Source organism: Mandrillus leucophaeus, unplaced genomic scaffold (genome assembly GCF_000951045.1).
Source record: "Mandrillus leucophaeus isolate KB7577 unplaced genomic scaffold, Mleu.le_1.0 Scaffold122, whole genome shotgun sequence".
NCBI classification, from domain to species: domain Eukaryota; kingdom Metazoa; phylum Chordata; class Mammalia; order Primates; family Cercopithecidae; genus Mandrillus; species Mandrillus leucophaeus.
Window position 1 is genome coordinate 2,606,541 of NW_012100543.1, and position 23,482 is coordinate 2,630,022.

The 23,482-nt window shown below is 36.6% G+C and overlaps 2 protein-coding genes across 2 annotated transcripts in view; both read left to right on the forward strand.

Moving 5' to 3' along the window:
- Window positions 1–5,494, forward strand: part of LOC105533091 (cytosolic 5'-nucleotidase 1B-like) — a 46,734-nt gene extending 41,240 nt beyond the window's left edge. The window contains exon 10 of the mRNA XM_011971449.1: window positions 4,415–5,494. Coding sequence (XP_011826839.1) covers window positions 4,415–4,439 — 25 coding nt within the window. The 3' untranslated portion in view covers window positions 4,440–5,494. The remainder of the gene's footprint in view (window positions 1–4,414) is intronic.
- LOC105533071 (retinol dehydrogenase 14) lies at window positions 4,318–5,500 on the forward strand. Its single transcript, XM_011971424.1, has one exon. The coding sequence runs from the start codon at window positions 4,472–4,474 to the stop codon at window positions 5,030–5,032; it is 561 nt and encodes a 186-aa protein (XP_011826814.1). The 5' UTR covers window positions 4,318–4,471; the 3' UTR covers window positions 5,033–5,500.
- Window positions 5,501–23,482: the final 17,982 nt, after the last annotated feature.

Sequence of the window (23,482 nt, forward strand, 5' to 3'; positions counted from 1 at the left end):
GCCTGGGTGGGCACGGGGTGGGAGGGGACTGCGGGCTGGGGCGGAGCCTCGAGGTACCGCCCTGGGGTTCAAGGTGTCACCTTGGGAACCGCTGAGGGTGAGAGGAGTCCAAAAAGCCACATAGAGGTGGCCGGGAAGCTGCAAGGTTGAGAAGGAAAGATTAACTGGGAGGGCTGCCTTCTGTCCTCTAAGGATGTCGAGAAAGAAATGGGCCCAAGAGAAAAATAAACCAGTTTCTGAACATTTCATTTCGTTATATGAGGACCGTCCTGGAGTAGATCCATGGCCTCTGAATTGTTTCTCCTGTGTCAGAAGTGAATGTGCACCGAGCTGTGTCTTCAGAACCCCAGAGCACTGGGGGAAGTTGCTAGCCAAGGACCTCAGATCAGTCCTTTAAAAAAAAGTTCTCCCTCCCGCGGCCTCTGCTCCTTTTCTGCTGGAGTAGGGCGTTCGCTCGCTGCCACCAGTAAACTCAGCACCATCCTTAACGGGACTGTGGCCTGATTTCCAAGTAGAATAGAGCTTGGAACCCAGTGGTCATGCTCCATACAGGGACAGGAGTAAAAATAATACCCAGCATTTATTGAAGATCTGTATGCCAGGAGTTGTGCCATGCATTTCAGATTTTCCTTTTTGTTTTAAATGAAAATGAAGTGTCCTTGCCTATAACTTGTCATTGAAGCTACACGGTAACCCTGTGGAGTAGGCATTATTATCCCCACTTTACAACGCAAGGAAACTGAGGCATAGGAAGGCTAAGCAACTTGCTTGTAGTCTGTCTGCAGAACACTTGCTTTTAACCCCTGTTCTTTCCTCCTGCTGCCTGGCAGTGAGGTGTGAGGATTTCTTTGTGCAAATGGTAAGTATTTCCACATAAGTGGATGTTTTCTGCTGAGACTGAGGTAGAAGGGTTTCTTGCAGGGATAACTGGCACTCAGAGGGCATTTGTTCAGAAGAGTGAAATTTAAAATTAGCTGGGACAAGAAAGGTGCCTATATGACATGGAGTCTCTTGAGTCTATAGAACAGGTTCCCAAATTTTCTCAGTAATTTTTTCATGATGCCGTTAGCCCAGAAATATTTCCCAGTTCATTTGTTACGTAGTTAAATCCAAACAACTGTAAAACCAAAAGTATCTGATATAGGTCTCAATAAATTTAGAAAGTTTATTTTGCCAAGGTTAAGGATGCATCCGTAGCAGAACCTCAGGAGGTCCTGAGGACATGTGCCCAAGGTAGTCGGGGCACAGCTTGGTTTTATACATTTTAGGGAGACATGAGACATCAATCAAATGTGTAAGATATACATTGGTTCTCCTGGAAAAGTGAGACAACTCGAAGTGGGGGCTTTCAGGTCATAGGTGGATGGGAGACAAAAGGTTGCCTTCTTTTGGGTCTTTGATTAGCCTTTCACTGAATGTACAATTTACATGTGCAGGAGGGATAGAGGAATAATCACTTTTGTCTTAGACTGGCTCAGTGAGTCTGCATTTTCACATAAACAATAGGGCAGAGGCAGCAATCAGATAAGCATTTGTCTCAGGTGAGCAGAAGGATGATTTTAGTGTTCTGTCTTTTGTTTGGCACTTGTGAAGATGAGCTATCAATTTATTAATACATTGCCAGGGTGAAATTCAACAGAACTGTTTTAGGGTAAAGATCTTAAGGCCCATGTGGGCAAATCGTGAGGGTGGTATGTAGCTTCTTTTTCTTTGTAGCTATCTTATTTAGGAATAAAATGGGAGGCAGGTTTGTCTGAGGCAGTTCCCAGCTTGACTTTAACCTTTGACTTAGTGATTTTGGGTTCTGAGATTTATTTTCCTTTGACACAACCTAATAAGTAGTTATGTCCTAACAACTTAGTAGCTATTTGAGAAGATAGCATATAATTGAAAGAAAAAATAATATCTTTATTTTATTCTTAAACAGCCATAACTACTAATGGGAAATGTATCCCTGTTGGTCATTACACCAGTGTCTGAAACCTTGGAATCAGATTGGACACTGCCACCCTCATTTCCTGTTCTAGGTAGATTTTTAGCATTGTTCTTGTTTTTTATTACAGCAACTGCTAACAGCTGCTTAAAAGTCAGCTCCACAAAGAAATAATGTCATTGAAAGGAATATAGCACAATGTAATGTTCAAGCTGTGAACCACCTGGAGCTAGTAGTTTTTGAGGTATTGAGCAAGTATCACTGTGTTTCCCTCGAAAATTTAAAATATTCCACAACACCCTGAGAGTTTGCTAAACGCTGTAGGCCACAGTTTAGGAGCTGTTGCAGAACTAGAGAGTTGGTTTTTTGTTTACTGCTAGTATTTAATTATTGTGTAACACAGGTTAAGAAATAATACTCATCAGTGAGATTTTGGAAGCATCAAAAGTGGGTCTTTCTGTTCCTCTTTAAAATATAGTTGTTCCTCTTTAAAATATAGTTGGGACTGGGTGTACTTCTTTGGCACTTGAGGCAGAACTAATTAAAAAGTGAGGACACAAAGAGATAACTAAGTTGTCCTTGCTTCTAAGTATTTCAGTTCCTGCCTGGCTTTGAAGTTAAGTAACTATAATTAGAAGGAAAAAAAAATGGAAATTTAGATTTCCCACAGGTTGGTATTCTTGGTATTTATTTCATTTATCTCCTAGAATTTAAAAAATAGTAAATGATAAAATTCTAAAATGACACAAGCCCAGCAAAGAATGCTGACTAACAAATGATTAATTCAGGAAACTCTTCCAAAGGATTTGTGAAAAAGAATACTCCTTTCTTTCCCCCATGAGTGAACTCTTGCCTTCTTTTTGAAGTTGACTATTGGAAAACCCAAAGTTGCTCAGAGAGGGCAGAATGAGAAATAGTTAATCCTCTGACAGGTGGGCTTTGATAACAGTTGTGAAATGTAACACATTTTTCTTTTCACTTATAGTTGGCAGAAGGGCCAGTGAAATTTGAAAGTTGACCTCAAATTAATCATGGGTCATCACAGTGTCTTTACGCTTGGAACATGTTGTGCATTTTTTTGTCCATCAAAAGAAACATAGAACAACCGAGAAAAGGCTAGAGAAGACGATCTTACATGATTTAAGGAATAAAAAGACATCCCTATGAGAACAGTCTGAATTTTAGGACTTTAATTTGGAAAGATACAAAAGCATATGTTCAAAGTATAAAATGTTGATGATACAGATCTCCTAAATTAGAGTCCCCTTTACGCTGGATATTTTTACATTACCTATTTAATTTTTTTCTTAATCTTTGATTATTCATTATGAATCTCGATTTATTCATGATGTTCTCTCCAGTGTTGTTTGCATTTCTGACCTTTTCTATTGCTTGTTTCAGTTTTAAGAAAATGACTTGAAGTTGTTCCACCCCCATGGTGCCATTTCCCCTGAGAGAACTACAGAATAAAGCAACCATAAGTTTCCTTTGGTGTTGATAACTAGTAGCTCTGGGAATAAACTATGCTTATCTGTTTTCTACTGCATATGGTCTGTCTAGCTTTCATTGCCTCTCTAGCTCTTTCGAAAATCCCAATTAGAAAACCATGCCAGCTTACTAATTAAGAAAATAGGCCTTGGTGCCAAAGACTTAATCTTCAGATCTGATCTTATTTTGCTACTTAGGAGCTCTGATACTGGCTAAGTCACCTAGCCTGTGAGCTTCATTTGCTTATAGAGTTGTTGGAATTAGATGTGGTGACATGTGACAAGCACAAAGCCAGGCTCCTATCAAGCTTGTGCATCTGGGTTTTTTTTTTCTATTTTTCTCTCAATTATTGGAAGCTCATAGAAGCTGTTAGTAGAATTTTAGTAGTTTGCAAGTATTTTTAAACATTTTATCATAGGTACACATTATAATTTTGATACGATCTCAGTATTAACCTGATAACTCCCAAATTGATATTTTCCTAGTTCAACTGAAATTAAAGGGAGAAATATGGGATTATAGGAGCACCTTGACCTCAAATGGACTGTATTTGTTTTGAGAAAGATCTTGGTACTGATCATGTAGTCAACTTTCTAGTGCAATGTTAAAGTTTATATATTTGTAAATGTTATAAAAGCATAAAACCAGAAACTAAGTCTTACAGTTAATTTCTACATCTTTTATTGGAAGATGACTGTGGATAAATGTCTTTCTGTATATCATTTTAATAAATGAGAAAAAAGAGCTGTTGAATGAAAGATCATGAATATCAGTATTTATCTGAGGAACATCCTGCAGAGGAATCCCTTTTCCCATTAATTAAAACACAAAATTGCCAGTGTTTCAAGTAGTTATCTGATTGATAGATCAACAACAAATTAAATGCTTTTAGTCTCAAGTTCCCATTTTTATTAAAATGTAATTATCATGAACAGAAAAAGCAATACAAGGCATGTGTTCTTAATTCTGCCATTCTCTTTTTGACATTTAAAGGAAGAGCCTAGGCTGGATGTCTTGATCAATAATGCAGGGATCTTCCAGTGCCCTTACATGAAGACTGAAGATGGGTTTGAGATGCAGTTTGGAGTGAACCATCTGGGGCACTTTCTACTCACCAATCTTCTCCTTGGACTCCTCAAAAGTTCAGCTCCCAGCAGGATTGTGGTAGTTTCTTCCAAACTTTATAAATATGGAGACATCAACTTTGATGACTTGAACAGTGAACAAAGCTATAATAAAAGCTTTTGTTATAGCCGGAGCAAACTGGCTAACATTCTTTTTACCAGGGAACTAGCCCGCCGCTTAGAAGGCACAAATGTCACCGTCAATGTGTTGCATCCTGGTATTGTACGGACAAATCTGGGGAGGCACATACACATTCCACTGTTGGTCAGACCACTCTTCAATTTGGTGTCATGGGCTTTTTTCAAAACTCCAGTAGAAGGTGCCCAGACTTCCATTTATTTGGCCTCTTCACCTGAAGTAGAAGGAGTGTCAGGAAGATACTTTGGGGATTGTAAAGAGGAAGAATTATTGCCCAAAGCTTTGGATGAATCTGTTGCAAGAAAACTCTGGGATATCAGTGAAGTGATGGTTGGCCTGCTAAAATAGGAACAAGGAGTAAAAGAGCTGTTTATAAAACTGCATATCAGTTATATCTGTGATCAGGAATGGTGTGGCTTGAGAACTTGTTACTTGAAGAAAAAGAATTTTGATGTTGCAGTAGCACTGCTAAGAGGTACATGTGGATATTTTGGAGTTACTGAAAAATTATTTTTGGGATAAGAGAATTTCAGCAAAGATGTTTTAAATATATATAGTAAGTATAATGAATAATAAGCACAATGAAAAATACAATTATATTGTAAAATTATAACTGGGCAAGAATGGATGACATATTAATATTTGTCAGGATTAAGTGACTTAAAGTGCTATCAAGAGGTTTTTCAAGTATTTTTGAGTTTCATGGCCAAAGTGTTAACTATTTTTACTATGATGTTTGGTGTTTGTGTGGAAATAATCTGCCTGGTATGTGCACACAAGTCTTACTTGGAATAAATTTACTGATACAAATTCTTAGCTGTGTATTTCTTTGGAGGCTTCACTGAATACAGTCCTTTATCATATCACCATTAGCCTCTGCTGATCTTGGTCTGCCCAGTCTCTTCTTGCCACATATCTTGTATACTGCTCTGAGAGATAATATTTCTAAAACCCAAATCTATCACATTCCTGCTTAAAAAACAGTGGGTTTTGAGCCTTAAAAAAAAAAAATCTGCAGAATTCTTTCTTCAAAAGAAGTGTTTAACTGAAATGTAGAAGCTGGAGGGGTAAAGCAGGTTATTGCAGTGCTGCCAAGGTGGAGTCCCCAAAGGCTCTTCCTAAAGGGATTTCTTAGAATATAGTGGTTTATAAACCACTTTTATTTCAACTGAAGATTAAACTGTTGAAGATAGAGTTGAGGTTCCATGAGACGGCACCATGCTTACCCGATACTCTCACACTCAGCACTGTGCAGTAGAACTTTGCAGTGAGGGGAGGAATACTCTGCATTGTCTGATGTGGTGGACTCTAGAAACATGGGGTTATTAAGTACTTCAAATTCAACTGAGAACTGAATTTCTAATTATATGTAATGTTAATTTAAATAGGCATATGTCTAACAACTGGTATCTTGGACAGTACATCTCTGTTCATCCCATCAGCTAACCCAGTCCTGATTTTAGAACAGTCACCTAGTCACTTGCTTTGGGCCTTTCTTTATAGTGTTCTTTCAGTCTGGAATACCCTCTCCTTTCTCCTTGGAAATACAGCTTAGCCTTTAGGTCCCTTTCAAATGTGTTCCTTTCTCCAACCCTTGTAGGCAGAGACAATTCTCTCTTTTTTCCCCCCTTGATCTTGGTACTTTTACTAGGAGTTTAGGAGTTCATTCACAGGTTCAGTTAGATAATCAGAATAGAAATTCTCTAAGGAAAAGAGATTTATTATTAGCTTTTCTCCCTCAAGAATCAAGTATAGTACCACCACATAGTAAAAAATCAGTAAATAATGGCATGCATAAGAATAATTGAGCCCAAATAGTAATATTGTAGGCATCTGTGTTACAACATCAAAAGTATCTACTTAATTTCATTTATTTGTTTCACTATCTCATATTGGAAAAAGGAATTATAACACTAAAGTATAGACAGTTACACTGAATTTAATGACTAGTCCAGGGATAATTCTTGATTGGTTATTATTTTTAAGACCATTTATAATATCAGCTTATGAGTATCAGTTATTTTCAAGAATGGCAGGATCTTGGCATATCATGCAGAAGGTCTGTTTTCTGTTAGAGCATTGCCTTGTGAATTGGAGAAACAGCGTATCATCACAGGTGTGTCTCTGCAGGTGTAGTGGATATAGCTGCATCATGTTCTTTGAAACATTGTATTTTTAAAAAGTAATCCTACAAAGAGACCTGCTGAACTTAGAAATATGGGCAGGAAATATACCAGAATGCAACTTGGAAAAATGGAAGCTAATAAATCTGTCCTACACCTCGACTTCATTAAAAGGAAGCCCCTTTTTTTCATTTAATACCATCTTTGTCTGGCTGCATTTTGATACTTGATGCTTTTCAGGGGATTTGGACCTTTTGTAAGAGTTGAACCTTTCAGAGTTCTTGTTTGTGGCACCATAATAAAAAAATATATTTACTTACTATGACGGAAAACTAGAAACTTATCTGGAAACACCAACTATTAAGGTAAAATGAGCTGCCATTTGGAAGATGTCCTTCCCATCACTGTTTGATGGAATTGAGGACTAAGAGCTCCAAAATGATGAGTTAGATTCTGAAGAAGTCCTTAACTTCCCCTCCTTCATTCTCCCTTTTGCTGACTCACTTTAAACCATTTTACTGGGCAAAGAAATAAGTAAAAGGCAGTCCTGTTATTTTGATACTTGTTCTCATCCTCAGCAATGTATTAGAGAGGAGACTGTATTGTGCCAGATAATGGAAGAATTGAGTTGAAAGCCCATTTTCCATGCTGGTTCTCGGCTTCATTTTTTTTTTTTTTTTTTTTTTTTTTTTTGGAAAATTGACTCCTGTTTCAAGCAGCTTATTCTGAGAAGGGTTAAGGTTGCTGGCCTTCTGTTTCAACTTTCGCTCAGAGTAACTATTTTATATAGTGGGGTTCTCAGTAGCATTTAATTGGACAAGGGGTTTCACAGCGTAAACACACCACCACATTGGGTTTGACTAACAACTCTACTGTGTAATGCTTCCTGTAACCTTGGCAAGTTACTTAACCTTAATGAGCTTTTTTTTTTTTTTTTTTGCTCTATATTGAAATATAAGTGTCTGCTTTAAAGGATTGCTCAGTAAATGAAAGCATCAGAGTAGGTAAAGCATTTAGCAAAGTGCCTGGCACATATGGGCACACATCCATTTCTCCTTCCACAATGCACATAATCATTACTATCTATTAGCAGTAATAGTAATTAGCGATGCTAATGATTAAGCAAGTACATATGATGGAAACAAAACTCTAAACCAAGGCTCAGCAGACTTCATCTAAAAGGCCAGATTTCCTTTTCTAATCTTTTAAAAATGCAAAAACTGTTTGTAGCCAGCACATACCATAGTATTGTACTGAAATGACTGGTACAGTCTTCCAGCCCCAATGTACTCACCTACTTGTTTACCTTTAAAACACCTTGTTTGGGAGTAGTCGTCGTATATGCTGTGATTCCTATTACTCTATAAGGCTGCTGTTGATTTTCTATATTATTTCTAATTGTGGACAACTATTTGCTTGCAGACCAGGAAGCCTAGAGAGTATATTTTAAAGGTCTGTCTCCAGCTATAGATTCTGGTGTGAGGAAGAGCAGTTATCTGCCTTCAACTCCCTCCCCTGACAAACTTGCTGGGCCTGGCCATAGATCTGAGGGACTCTGTATTTGAATATTTAATTGATTCCAAATGTCCTGTGGAACACTAAAGAGAGAACATGTTACTAATCACCCTTCAGGAGCTTGGCCCCCACAGACAGCTTCAGATGTTCCACAAACCTTCTCTGGGCAATGGGGAGTTAAATTAGTTACAGGTTAACATGGAGAAAGGTAGTTTACTCCTAGAGGAAACTAAGACGGAATGCTTAGTTTTATGCAGACAGTAAGGAAGAGCTTTTGCTAAGCCAGATGTGTAATCAAAGTGCAGTGGAAGCACTTTTAAGCAACTGCCATCTAAGAGATTTGCAATAATAACTGATTCTCTATTATCTTTTTCTAAAAAAAAAAAAATGCGAATGCAAATAGCATGTGAAACTCCAGGCTGATAGACTTTCTTCTAGCACATGACAGCCCTTCTGCTTCCTCTTGTTCTATTATATACTTAAGAGTAAGTTGTGTACCATTTGTTATTCACTTAGCAAATATTTATTGAGTACCTATTATGTAACCAGGCATTATTCTAGTTCCACGCGTGCAGAAGGCAACAAAGAAAACCCAACCCAATTTGTGCATGCATGTGTCAGCTGTGCTGGTTAATAATCACATTACAAATTATTAATCATACTGCAAGTCAATGAAATGTGAGTACAAAGGGAATTTATATGAAAAGTAGAAAAGTAGTTTTGTGAAAAGTAAATGAAAGCAAGTCATTAAAAATTTACTGTTGACTAAAGTTTCCAAACAACTATCAAATACTAAAAATAAATACAAAAATATAAAAGGAGTCTGTAGTTAGTGCTTTGCAAGTAACTTTAAACTGTGAGTCCATTTTAAGGACAAAAAAGCTAGAAATCCGATATTACTATTTAAGTGAGTACAGGATTACCTCAGAGATACTTCTGATTTTGTTCCAGATCACCACAATAAAGCAATTATTACAATAAAGTGAGTTATACAAGCTTTTTTGTTTCTCCGTGCTTGTAAAAGTTATATTTATACTATACTGTTGTCTGTTAGGTGTATAAGAGCCTTATGTCTAAAAACAATGTACATACCTTAATTTAAAAATACTTGTTTTTGCTAAAAAACCTCTAACAATTATCTGAGCCTTCAGTGAGTCACTCTCTCTCTTCTGGTGGAGGGTCTCACCCCGATGGCTGCTGACTTCAGGGTGGTGGTTGCTGAAGGCTGGGTTGGCTGGAACAATGTCTGAAAATACGACAACAATGCAAGTTGCCAAACTGATAAACTCTTCCTTCCACGAAATATGTATCTGTAGCATGTGGTGGTATTTACCCGCAGTAGGACTTCTTTCAAAATTGAAGTCAATCCTATCAAACCCTGTTGCTGCATTATCAACTACGTTTATGTAATATTCCAAATCCTTTGCTGTCATTTCAGAAATGTTCACAGCCTCTTCACCAGGAGTAGATTCCATCTCCAGAAACCACTTTCTTTGCTCATCCCTAAGAAACAATTCCTCCTCTCTTCAAGTTTTATCATGAGGTTGCAGCAGTTCACTCACCCTTTAGGCTCCACTTCCAATTCTCTTGTGATGTTTTACCTCATCTGTGTTTACTTCCTCCAAAGAAAGTTTGAACCCTCAGAGTCATCCATGAGGAAGGGCTGGACTCAGATTTTTTCTAACTTCTGTTGATATTTTGACCTACTCATATGAATTATGAATGTTCTTAATGGCATCTAGAACGGTTAATACTTTCCCAGAAGATTTTTCAATTCATTTTGCCCAGATCCATCAGAGGAATAACTGTGGCAGCTTTAGCCTTAGGAAATGTTGTTTTTCTTAAATAATAAGACTTTAAAGTCAAAATTACTCCTTGATCCATGGGCTGCAGACTAGATGTATCAGCAGACATGAAAACATTAATCATTTTATACATCTTCATCAGAGTTCTTGGGTGGCTATGTGCATTGTCAGTAAGCAGTAATATTTTGAAAGGCATCTTTTCTAAGCAGTAGGTCTTAACAGTGGACTTAAAATTTCAGTAAACCATGCTGTAAACAGATGTGCTGTCATCCAGACCTTGTTGTTCCCCTTATAGCACATAGGCAGAGTAGATTAAAGATAACTCTGACAGGCCTTAGAATTTTTAGTATGGTAAATGTGCATTGACTTCAACTTAAAGTCATCAGCTGCATGAGCCCTAAACAAGAGAGTCAGACTGTCCTTTGAAGCTTTGTTTCCATGCATTGACTTCTCTCTAGCTCTAAAAGCCTCAGACCGCATCTTCTTCCAATGGAAAGCTATTTTGTCTGCATTAAAAACCTGTTGCTTAGTGTATTAGTCCATTTTCACGCTGCTGATAAAGACATACCCAAGGCTGGGCAATTTATAAAGAAAAAGAAGTTTAATGGACTCACAGTTCCACATGGCTGGGGAGGCCTCACAATCATAACAGAAGGTGAAAGGGACGTCTTACATGGCTGCAGGGAAGAGAGAAAATGAGAGACCCGCAAAAGGGGTTTCCCCTTGTAAACCCACCAGATTTCATGAGACTTACTCACTACCACGAGAACAGCACAGGAAAGACCCATCCGCATGATTCAATTACATCCCATGGGTCCCTCCCACAACACGTGGGAATTATGGAAGCTACAATTCAAGATGAGATTTGAGTGGGGCACAGCCAAACCATATCACTTAGTGTGGCCGCCTTCATCAATGTTCTTAGCTAGCTCTTCTGGATAACTTGCTGTAGCTTCTGCGTTAGCACTTGCTGCTTCACCTTGCACTTTAATGTTGCAGAGATGGCTTCTTTCCCTAAACCTCATGAACCAACCTCTGTTAGCTTCAAACTTTTCTTCTGCAGCTTTCTCACCTCTCTCAACCCAGATAGAGTTGAATTAGGGCCTTGCTCTGAATCAGGTTTTGGTTTTAGGGAATATTGTGGCTGGTTTGATCTTAGAAGATCAGTTTAGGCAGCCCACTAAAACTTTCTACATATCAGCAACGTTAGGCTGTTTCACTTGCTTATAATTCATGTGTTTCCTGGAATCGCATGTTTAATTTATTTAACAACTTTTCCTTTGCGTTCACAACTTGGTCAACTGTTTGGCACAAGAGGCCTCACTTTTGGCCTTTCTTGGCTTTCGACATGTCTTCCTCACTAAGCTTAATAGTTCCTAGTTTTTTATTTAAATTGAAAGATGTGAGACTCTTTCTTTCACTTGAACGCCTATTGTTGTGTCTCAGGGAATAGGAAGACCCAACAGAGGGAAAGAGATGTGGGAATGACTGGAGCAGTCGAACACACACAACATTTATCAATTACATTTGCCATCTTATATGGGCGGGGCTCCTAGTGCCCCAAAACGATTACTATGATAACGTCAAAGACCACTGATTACAAATCACCATTACGGATAATATAATAAAGTTTGAAATACTTTTTTTTTTTTTTCGAGACAGAGGCTTGCTCTGTCGCCCAGGCTGGAGTGCAGTGGCGTGATCTCTGCTCACTGCAAGCTCCGCCTCCTGGGTTCACGCCATTCTCCCGCCTCAGCCTCCCGAGTAGCTGGGACTACAGGCGCCTGCCACCATGCCCAGCTAATTTTTCATATTTTTAGTAGAGACGGGGTTTCACCGTATTAGCCAGAATGGTCCTGATCTCCTGACCTCGTGATTCTGCCTGCCTCAGCCTCCCAAAGTGCTGGGATTACAGGCGTGAGCCACTGCCCCCGGCCATAAAGTTTGAAATATTGCTGAGCATTACCAAAATATGACATAGAGGCATGAAGTGAGCACAAACCATTGAAAAAATGTCACCAATGGACTTGCTTCCTGCAGGGTTGCCACAAACCTTCAGTTTGTTTAAAAAAAAAAAATGCAGTATCTGCAAAGCACAGTCAAGTGAAGCATAATAAAACAAGGTATTCTTGAACAATGTAAGAAAATGAAATCCAAGTGATTCCATGTTCAAAAAGAAAAACAACAAAGATACCAGCTGAACCCCTAGCCTTATATTAGAAGATAGACAAAGAAATGAACATGTTATATGTTTTAAGTTCAAACATTTTGTGGTACATATCATTCATCTTTTTTATTTTCTGCTTTAATCAACTTTTTAAATGTAACCAATCAATTGAAAATAAGAATGCTTCTATTGTACAGCAGGGGTATCACTTCATATCGGAAGAGTTTTTGTTTGGTGGGATTGACAATAAGTGTGTTCTATGTGGTGAAGCATATTTTTCCAAGGAGTTCTAATCGAAATTTGGGAATAGTTTTATTTTTTTAAATGCACCAATATATTGAATTGATAACTTGATATATTTGGTCCTAAAGTGTTTTTGTAGCCAGTTCTTAAAATTTAGTTTCATCATCAGCTTTGTTTCCCTCTCTCTCATTTAAAAAGCTCCTTTTAATTGTGATAAATAAGTTTCTGAATGTTTAATAAAGTTATTTTTCAGTATGTCATTTTATATTTGGAAGTTGCCATGTTACATATGAACTATTCCAGCCTAGTTTGTCCTGAGTTGGGGGTTTTAGAGTCTATTAAAAACAAAGAAGTTTCTACCTTCCTTTATAATGTTGAACTTAAGCACTTGTACCTTCCTCTTTTTTCTTTTTGGTATAACCCACAGATGTAGATAGTTCTCCAGCTTTTGACAGAATGGAATTGGTTCTAAATCTTCCTAATAGCCGCCCCCCCCCCACCCCGCCTTTTGCTACTATGAGAATAGTAAGGTGAATAAATAGTAGAATTTTAAGTGGTAAACAGATTCAAAACATTTTATCTGTGCAGACATACATATATGTTGGCATTTTAGTTATATCTTGAAGTTATCCACACGGTTTGAGGAAATATTGAGCACAGAAAAATATATAATCATTATTAGTTTGTGAAAAAAGCAAAGCGAGTTTCTGCCACCAACCCATGAAAGCACAGGAAATGGCTTCGTGTAGTAGGTGTTTGACTCTAGGCATTCTGTTGACAGAAGTGGGTTCTACCCAGGGGTTTTGTGTTAATGTAATCAAACACTTCAGAGCTGCAGCCTAGCAAGATCAAGTCCACCCACCTCAGAGTTTATCTTTAGCTCATCTGGAAGAGTTTATTTTAAACATTGAACATTGTTTGCTGCTGTTGAAATGAAAGTGAGAGAGTTACAAGCTTTCTTCCACTGCCATCTGGCAGGTTTACTGATGGATCGGGTTCTTTAATCCATGTAACCCTGTGTGTGGGAGCTATTGTCTTTGTGTTGATCATGCAGCTGGCTTGGCTGAACTTTAAAAAGCTTACATAAAGCTATCAAAAGCCATCCTATAGATAAATGAAGTTGAGGATGTTGCAAAAGTCACTGAGGCCTTTTTGGAGAAGGCTTGGATATGTATTTTTCATTCTTCACTGAACACACAGTTTGCATCTTCTCTTTATGAACTGGAAAAGAGGAAGATAACTGTACCGGACATTTTGAAACAAATAACTGAAGCTACCAAAAAGTGATTACTCTTAAATAAGAAAAGTATTGTAGCATAGTAGAAAGGAAAGAAACAGCAGATTGGGGGATCCATATTTCATTAAAGTTAATGTGGGATGTAAAAAGTCATATGAGTGTGCTCTTTTTTCAGTGGAGGTTTGTCTGGCTTTTTCTTAAGCCTATATATGGCATAGGGATGTTCAATGATGAACTTATTACATACTTAATCATTAGTTATAGCATCCTCAGGTATAGTACGACACAGAATCTCATGCAGTAGGCTACTAAGTATAATAATTTACAACCAACTCCAGGGTACAATTTCAACCATATTCTCAAATGCATACATACATCTGCCTTGAGAGATTGCATGCAAAGAGTAGACTATGTGCAAGATAGGATATCTCGCATAAATTTTTATTTTATATTTGTAGGAACATAGGAACATAAGACAAATGGAACATGAAATATCTTGGATATGGTGGACTGGTATTCAGTTTTCTTTCCTACCTACATCTAGAGTGCCCTTTTTTATCTTGCATGAGTTGGACAATTTAAAAACAAAAACAAAAACAAAAACTACGTTGCCTATGTCATGAATGAAAACCAGTTTCCAGCAAACATATACCCATGAAATTAGATGTTGAGGGGACAATTGAGCAGGCCTTTTTACCTACCGTTTTTAGCTATTTTCTTCTAGCAAGAAAGGCCATAGAAACAGAGTCATATTTTTGTTTAGTTTTGTTTTCTTTGTTTTTATAACAAGAGGCAACTGGGGCAGACTCTACAATGATTCCATGTCCACTCACCTCCTGATGGGTGTTGAGAGGAGGTTGCAGTGGCGGTGGTATCCTGATCCCAGTTCCCTGATGTTTTGATCCTAGTATGACACATATGAATCCATGTGTTTTGACTTGTATTTCCATTGGCAGCCTTTAGGTCTTACACCTTTCTGAAGTTGCAGATTTGGGCAGAAGTAGTACCTTCCCCTCGCAGGTCAGTTCTTGTGTATTCTTGGAGTCATTTCTATTTCTAGAACCTAAGCAATTCTTCCAGCCCTTCCCATTATTTTATATATACTTACTTTACTGTTTTCTGTTCCTCTCTCCTTAAAATATCTGGGATGGGTTCTGTTTCATATAATGAATGTAGTCTAGCAGGATTACTGACCAGAGAGGAAAAACATAAGTTGGTAATTAAAATCACTTTCCAAATGACCAAGCCACAGCATATATAGAAGGCACAAAGAAATTGAATATTACCACTTGAAGGACTGGGGGTGGGTTGGGGGAAGAGAGGCAATCAGTATGACATTTCTTTAATCACAATTTTACAATGTTTCAGCCTTAGCTTAGTAGCCTCAGATATTTGAATTTGTCAAAATATCTGTCAATAATGAGAAACCAACAAAAGAACAGGAAAATTTTCTTTGGGTAGCAAAATGTATCCCAATAAAGAAAATCCATTTGGGAAGGCAACTTGTACTCAGAATCTTAATTAGCTCTTCTAGAATCAGAGCACAGGAAGTGACTTCTGAGACGGAATGTTTAGTGGCATTAGCAGTAGTATCTGCATTAGGCCCATCCTTAAGCAGGAGATTTATGCTCTGGATGTGTCTCTTTAAGTGGGCCTTGTAATTATGCATTCTGTTTTGCCGACTTTACTGCATCTGAGTGACTTTTTTTTTTTTAAATAAGTGTTTATCATTTAAATGTTTCTAGCCTGACTGAGGAAACATTTTGTCTCTGCTGTATGACAGAGAAGTAGAAGGGGCCGAGTGAACCAGTCGCATTCAAAGACACAGCTAAGGTATAGAAAGATATTATTCACAGTTTTAGACACTGACAGTTGAGAAAAATCTATATCAGGATACAGATATTCCTATATGAGAAATATGATACTTCATTTCCTAATATGAGATTTCTGGTGAACAGATTAATTTATCACAGCTGTGTTCCATTTAGGAAAAACGTAATAAATACGAGGCTTCCTTCAGCAACCAGCATGATTAGGACTGTAGAATGACTCGTGATGGATCATCCTGCATAAGTGTTTTGGGTAGTGTGAATGGATTAGAAAGACATTCATGACCGAATCCTTGGTTACCTTAGGAATATTTATTTATATGTCTATGCTGCAAATCAAGTCAGAGAAGTAGAGATAGGAAGGGATTCAAAGGTTAGTTGTGAGTGGTCAAGCACTAAACTGTGAGTACACTGAAAGTAGGAATCTGTTTGAACCGTTTCTGCATCCTGCTAACATCTGGTGTGGGGCTATTATATATCAATCACTCACAAAATATTAGGTTGACAAATTAATTAGTTAATTAATGACCTGAAAGCTCAAGTGTCTACCACATTACTGATAGTCAAGGTAGATGGAGCTGATTTGGCTGTCCTGGTAGATGGTCTCTTATTATACCCTAGGAAATGAGTTCCATCTTTATTGAAGAAAAGAGAGCTCTTCTGGCTTGTGAAGACAATGCTGGATTCTTCTTTAACACTCGTATTTAACAGTCAAAATCGTAGGCACGAAAATGCCATTAAGAAAATGCGGCATTATTTTTGACAGTGATAGGAATTAGTATAAGGAAAACTAGAATGTCTACAAAGAAAGCATACAGACAATCATCATCATCATCATCATCATCATCATCATCATCATCCTGCCACAAATTCCCCTGGAAACTTCTGTATAGTTCAGTCAAATTATTGACTACCATCTTCTAGTTCTTTCTGCAGATGCCTGTGTATTTTAGTAAGCAGCCTGTCTTCAGTTGACAGATGTGACTTGCTAAATCCAACACAATTAATTTTGCCATATTTAGTATTAATTTACTCCAGCTCTTAATTAAGTTTCAAATAAGTTTACATGTAGGAAAAAAACTAAAGAAGACTTATTTTCTCTTTAAAATAACGCCACATTCTTGCAAATCCCTAAGACCATGGCTCATCAGTTAATAGAATAAAATAGGACATGTGATTAAACTCATTAGGGAAAATTATTTCCAGAATAAAAACTACTATTTGAGATAGTTTACATATATTATCTCTAATTCTTATAACAGCATTGTAAGCTATTCTTATTCCTCTTTTATAGATAAGGAAACAAGGCTTTAGAAAACTGAAGTGACTCATCTGAAGCCACGATTTGGACCCAAATCTTTAGGGTTTAGAACCTTTGACTTTTTTTACTCTACCAGCAGATCCTTCTTTTAGTGAACTAAAACGATGTACTTAGAAAAAGTTAAAATTTCCTCCGAAATAAAAAAAATCATAGATATTTAGCTCTCAAATATAGTTATTATTCAAAATCTTTCTCTTTCATATGTTCATTTTCTAGAGTAGATGTTATTTCAAATAAGATTATTTGTGCCTGATAGGTCAGGAATGCGTTAAAAAAATTTTCACAGACTACTATATTTAGTTTCTCTGTCAACACAAGTTAATTGAAAAGGTTTCTGCATAATATCCCCAAGTGTAAATTATTTATCAGGGTGGTTAAATAACCCAGTGCCACTCTAGAGTGTTGGTTTCCTGCCAGAGGGATATATATCATCTTTCAGGGGTTTGGAGAAATTGCACAAACAATGAACATGTCTGAGTTAAATCACAATACAATGATCAAAAGAACCATAGTATAGTACTATATAGTAAATGCAACTATTTCTTTTGAAATGCAACTGTTTTAACTCTTCAGCATCTGCTGAGAAGAGATTAGACATAACTCTGAAAACCCACTAAAGACTCCAAATATTTAGTATAGCTTTCCCACTATGCAACCGATAACATACTTGACATAGCAATATTATTTCATAAAAAGTGCCTGAATAAAATTAGAGTTCACGGAGAAAACACTGTATTTTCCTTTTCAAAAATATTATTTAAAGGAATGTCAGCTTCTAGACATGATAGGCTAAATTACTTTGACCAATTTTTATTCCAGAACTACTAGAAATTCTGCATGAAATTTAAATAGATAGATAGATAGATATCCATATGTCTACTTTTTTTTTTCTTAAAAACATCATAATGCTACAAGCTGGTGAAAAATTTTTAGGTCAAAATCAAGCCAGCATGAAAGTGAGAACCCTAAAAGTTAAGAGAGAATGCAAAATCAGTTTTACCCAGAGAGCATTTGTCTTCCTAGAAGAAACAACAATGAATGTGCACGTTTGTTTTGACTGCCTAGCACCTCAAGGACAACAGAAGTGAAAGTCTGTAAAAAATCTGGGGTTTGATAGATACCTACACAGATTCACATGAAGCTGGATTCTGAAGAACTACATGTTCATCTTAAGGTATGCATGAATTAACACTATTATACTCTTAATTCTCCCATGGAACAGGAGCGTTGCCTTAACACTGAACAGAGAGGGTATGTATTAAGGGAAAAAAAGGAAAATCTTTCCCAGGAAGGTTACAAGTTAAGCACTGGCTTCCATACAGAAGTACAAATGATTTTACCAGGGCAATCCAAGGAAGTTCAAACCATCGATTTGGTCTAAACTTGTTAGGGACTGATAGTATACTAAATGACTGGCAGGAAAAAACCCATATCTTCCTTGAGGAAGATAACTTCATACAAAGGCTTGGGCAGCCCCTGTAAATAATTTTTTTAAGGGCAGTGAGTAGCACCGAGGATACAGGTACAGATACCATGAGTGAGAATCAGCAGCACTGATCCAAATATTTCAGATATGGGAATTATCAGACATAGAAAGAAAATAAAGAGAGAATAGGAACAGAGGCAATATTTGAAGAGATAATGAAAATTTTCTAGAATTGATGAAAAACAACAATTCACAGCTCCAAGAAGCCTAATTTTAAATAGAAACATTGAAAAGGCATATATTAAAAACTTATGTGTACACACGGGTGGACATAAGATCCACAGATGTTCAGAGAATCTTTATTAATAATTGCCAAAATTTGGAAGCAACCTGCCCTTCAATAAGTGAGCAATAATAAACTGTGATACATTCAATCAATAAAACAGTATTCCTTCTCACATGAAAAATGTGCTATCAAGCTATAAAAATACAAGAAGGAACCTTAAATGAGTGTTACTAAGTGATAGAAGCCAAACTCAAAAAGCTTCATACTGTGTGATTTGAACTACATGACATTCTGGAAAGGCAAAACTGTGGAGACAGTTAAAAGATTAATGGTTGCCAGAGGTTGAGGGGAGGGAAGAATGCATAGGTAAAGTACAGAGGATGTTTAGGTCATCTAAACTATTCTTTGTGGTATGACAATGGTAGGTGCATATCAAAACCCATAGAAAGTACTATTCCAAAAGTGAATCCTATTTAGAAAACAAAAAGTATTCATACCAAGATACATCATAAAGAAACTATAGACAACAGAAGGCAAAGAGAAGATCTTAAAAACCACAGAGAAAAAGAGAAAGATCATCATTAAAAGAGAGGCAGTTGATGAACAACTACCTTTTCACCAGCAATTATGTAAGCCAGGACAGAGGAATTAATTTAATGAATAAAAATAACTGCCAACTTAGAACTCTATACTCCATCAAACTATCTATCAAGAATGGATATGAAACAAAAATGTTAACAAACGTACCCAAACTGACAGAACTGGCCACAGCTGAACCATAACAAAAGACATTCTAAATGATTCACTTCAGTTTTAAGGAAAATGATTCCAGATGGAGGTTCTGAGACTTGTGAAATAAGCAAAACAAAAAAAAATTAAGTAAAAATAAAACTGAAAATTATATTAGAAAATAATAATATAAAATAATAAAGTAAAATGATGACTTATATCTAACAATATTTAGGTATAAATCAGGAAGGAGTAAATTGAGTTAAAGTATTTTAATGTTTTCTATCATCTAGAAATAATATAAAAGTAAAGATTGGTATTAAAATGTAAGTCAAGGTTACATGATACAATTACATGATACATGAGAGTAGCCACTGAAATAATATTAAGATGGTATAATCTCCAAACTAAGAAAGCAGAAAATAACCAGAGAGATAAAAATAATCTTTCTGAAAAAAAAGATAGTGTGAGTCACAATATAATATGAGAGATTTAACCAAAACTGTACAGTTACAATAAATGTAACTGATTAAATACTTCTGTAAAAAGAAGAGATTTTAGACTTTTTAAAAAAGTCTAATTCCATGCTGTTTCAAGAGATGCATCTTAAATGTAAGTATGAAGATCGATTGAAAATAAAAGAAAGAAAAAAGATGCTTCAGGAAAACAGTAACCAATTGAATAACCAGTTATTCAGTTAAGTTATTTAACTTATTCAACTATATTAAGACAAACTAGAACTTAAGACAAAAGCCATTAGCATAGAAAAACAAGGTCACTTATAAGAAAAGTTTCAATTCACCAGAGAAATATAACAGTTTTAAAAAAAATTGCAAGAATTTAACTGCATGAAAATTTAAAATTGTGGAGTCTCAAACGTACAAAACTAAAAGCAAAACTGTGTATCTTCAAGGGAAATAGGTATATCTACTGTCATAGTGGATTTTTAAAATGCATCTCTCTCAGTAATTGAGAAAGTGGACCAAATATCAGTGAGCCTACAAATGTTTTGAACGATTTTATTAATAAAGTTGATGCAATGTATAGATACGGAACACCGCACTCAACAACTCCAGGATACATCAAGTTTCAAGCACATGCAGAATTTCAAAATGTGACTTTCTATTGGAGTATAAAGCAAGGTTCAACATATATTATGGATTTGAGATTACATGGAATGTATTCTCTAATCACAATTCAGCTAAAATAAACATCAGTAAATGATAATTTGAAACTCTCATAAGTTTGAAAGGAGGGAAATATACTTCTAAATTATCCATGGATCATGTAAGAAACCAAAATGGAAGTTGTTATTGTTTTTGTTTGTTTTTGAGACTGAGTTTCACTCTTGTTGCCCAGGCTGGAGTGTGGTGGTGCGATCTCGGTTCCCTGCGACCTCCGCCTCCTAGATTCAAGCGATTCTCCTGCCTCAGGAGAGGCATGCGCCACCACATCCAGTCAATTTTTGTATTTTTAGTAGAGACAAGGTTTCTGCATGTTGGTCAGGCTGGTCTCAAACTCCCAACCTCAGGTGGAAGTTTTAAAATATTTTGAAAAAAAAAAAAAGATAATGAAATTATAGTCTTGAATAAATATATAAAAATAGAGCATAAGTGGAAATCAATCATTTATGTGGTTATCTCCAGAAGTTAAAGAAAGTACAGCAAAAACTAAAGGAAGGTTTAAAAAAAATTAAAAGCAAATGAAATGGTTCCTCTATTGCTAACCCTTCTGACACCAAATGTGTGGGGTACCAGTTTTTCAATTCTCTGCAATTACCAGCTGGGTGTCCAATTATTCAATTATATTCTGACATGATCTACGAATAATTAATGTCAGACTCCAAGAGTGAAAGGCGCAGTCCCACAAGACCACTCTCCCCTACAACTTAAGGCACTGATTGCAAGTAGTGGGTCCACAGGTTACCTACATTTTGTCCAACTTGGCCACAAATCAGACGTTCTCAACAACCTATCCTCAGGTTCAATAATTTGCTCACAGAAAGTGGATCATCATTCCAGCACATGGATGCCTTCAGCAACCCAGAAGCTCTTTGAACCCCATTGTTAGGGGGTTTTATGGAGGCCCCATTATATAGGCATGATTGATTAAATCGTTGTCCGTTGGTGATTAAAGTTAATCTCCAGTTCCTCTACCCTCCCCAGAGGCTGGGGGGTGGAACTATAAATTCCAACCCTCTGATCCTGTGATGTAACCTTTCATTATGAAGAGTTAATCCAATCAAATATTCAGCGGCTTAAGAAAAGTTGCAAGAAGTAGGTTGGTTAACATGCCCTGTTCCTTAGAGAGCTCTCTGGGGTGCTGAGCCTCTTCCATCACATCTACCAGCAAGCTCTCTTTCCACTTTCCATTGACCAGGTCAGAAACAGTCATACCTACTGACTTATGGATGGTGCCCCATCTCAGACTGAGAAAATTGGCAGATGCTTTGCAAGTGGCTTACTTCCTGAGGAGCATGTTGTTATTTTCCCTGGCTCCCTCTGGCATCTGCATCCTCTCATCAGCCTGCTTTATTTGATAATATTATAAGATCTCTCAGACATGCTGTTCGCGTCTGCCTATTTTAGCATGGTCTACTAATACAGAGGAAAGTAGTGTATTTTGAGCAGTTTTTCATGTATCAGGTGTAAACCTGGACAGTTATCTGTGATATAGATCAGTAACCATTTTAATGAGAAAGTTGTTATGCAAAAGTCAAGTTATTTGCCCACTACCATGCTGTTTGTAACTGAAGCAGTGTAAGTGCAAACCCATGTCTACATGCCACCCCAGAAATTCTAATTTAATCGACCTTGGGTGGGTCCCAGGCATTGACTTATTTTTACAGGAATAACAAATGTTTTGAATAAGCAGCCAGGATTGAGAATGACTACATTAAGAAGATATCCTGAATAACACAGAGAAAAAAATGAGCTTGATCTACGCCAGCTCTCAAGAAATGCATGATGTCTTTGAACAGGACTTACCCTTTGCCTGCATGCTTTCTTGCTTTCTTCTCTCACTCTGGCATCACCCTATGATATCCTATTCCTAATATTTCTTTAGATTTGGAAGATGCCTTAACCAAAACATTTTAGATATATTAGTAATGGTTTTCAACTGTTCTACTATCTATATGTTACATTGACACCCCTGAAACTTATGTGTATGTTGAATTTAGACTTTCATGATCATTAATTAAAAAAAAAACTGTTTGAATTATCCCCAGGACATTTTTGGAGGCCAAAAGTTCTGTTTGACATGTATGTTCTTCAGTGTTTGTGGACTTACATGAATATTGACTGAATTTTATACTTTTTTTAAAAACGGTTAAAATTTTTAAAAAGAAAGTGATAAATCAATCTAAGTTTCATAATTCTTACATGTTTGAGACTAAATTGCCAAGTAGTTGATACTCATTTTGTTGTTCCAGTTGAATGATTGAATAATGAATGAATGAAATGAAATGTGTGTACTGAAAGCAAACAATTGATGACCTTGATGAACCTCAATATTCGTTGGGCTTACACTCATTGTCGTTCTGTTCAATTATAAAATCCAATTTAAAACAATTATTAAAGAATAGAAATAAAATGCTAAAAATATTTCTAGGAATAAAGATTTTTATACAGAAATTGTAAGGTGTAATTAGAAATTTTGCAATTTGTATTTATCTGGGACCAGCTCTTTCTTACAATATATCTATATGCTTGTTCAACTTAAATATATTTGACTTTTATATACATCTAAGAAATATATCATGTCTAGGAATAGGTGTCTGACTTTGTACTTTGATCTTTATAACACTATGAGGTAGGTATTATTAGCCCCTTCTACAGATGAGAAAACTGAGGCTTAGAGGGGGAAAGTGGCAGCTGTTAATGAGTAGGGCAGGTGGCCAGTCTTAGGCTTCTACTCATTTACTTGTCATCCTGCAATCCCATAAGCTTTTAGGCCTTTTCCTCACTCAACTTTCATGAATCCCGATGAATGTGATCCAAAAAATCCTAAAGTAAGACCCACCTTCTTCCCAGATATTTTTATTTTCATTTTCATTTTAAAGGCTGTTAAATATCCAATGGAATGATTATCTACTGGTAGACTTTCAAGAGCTATA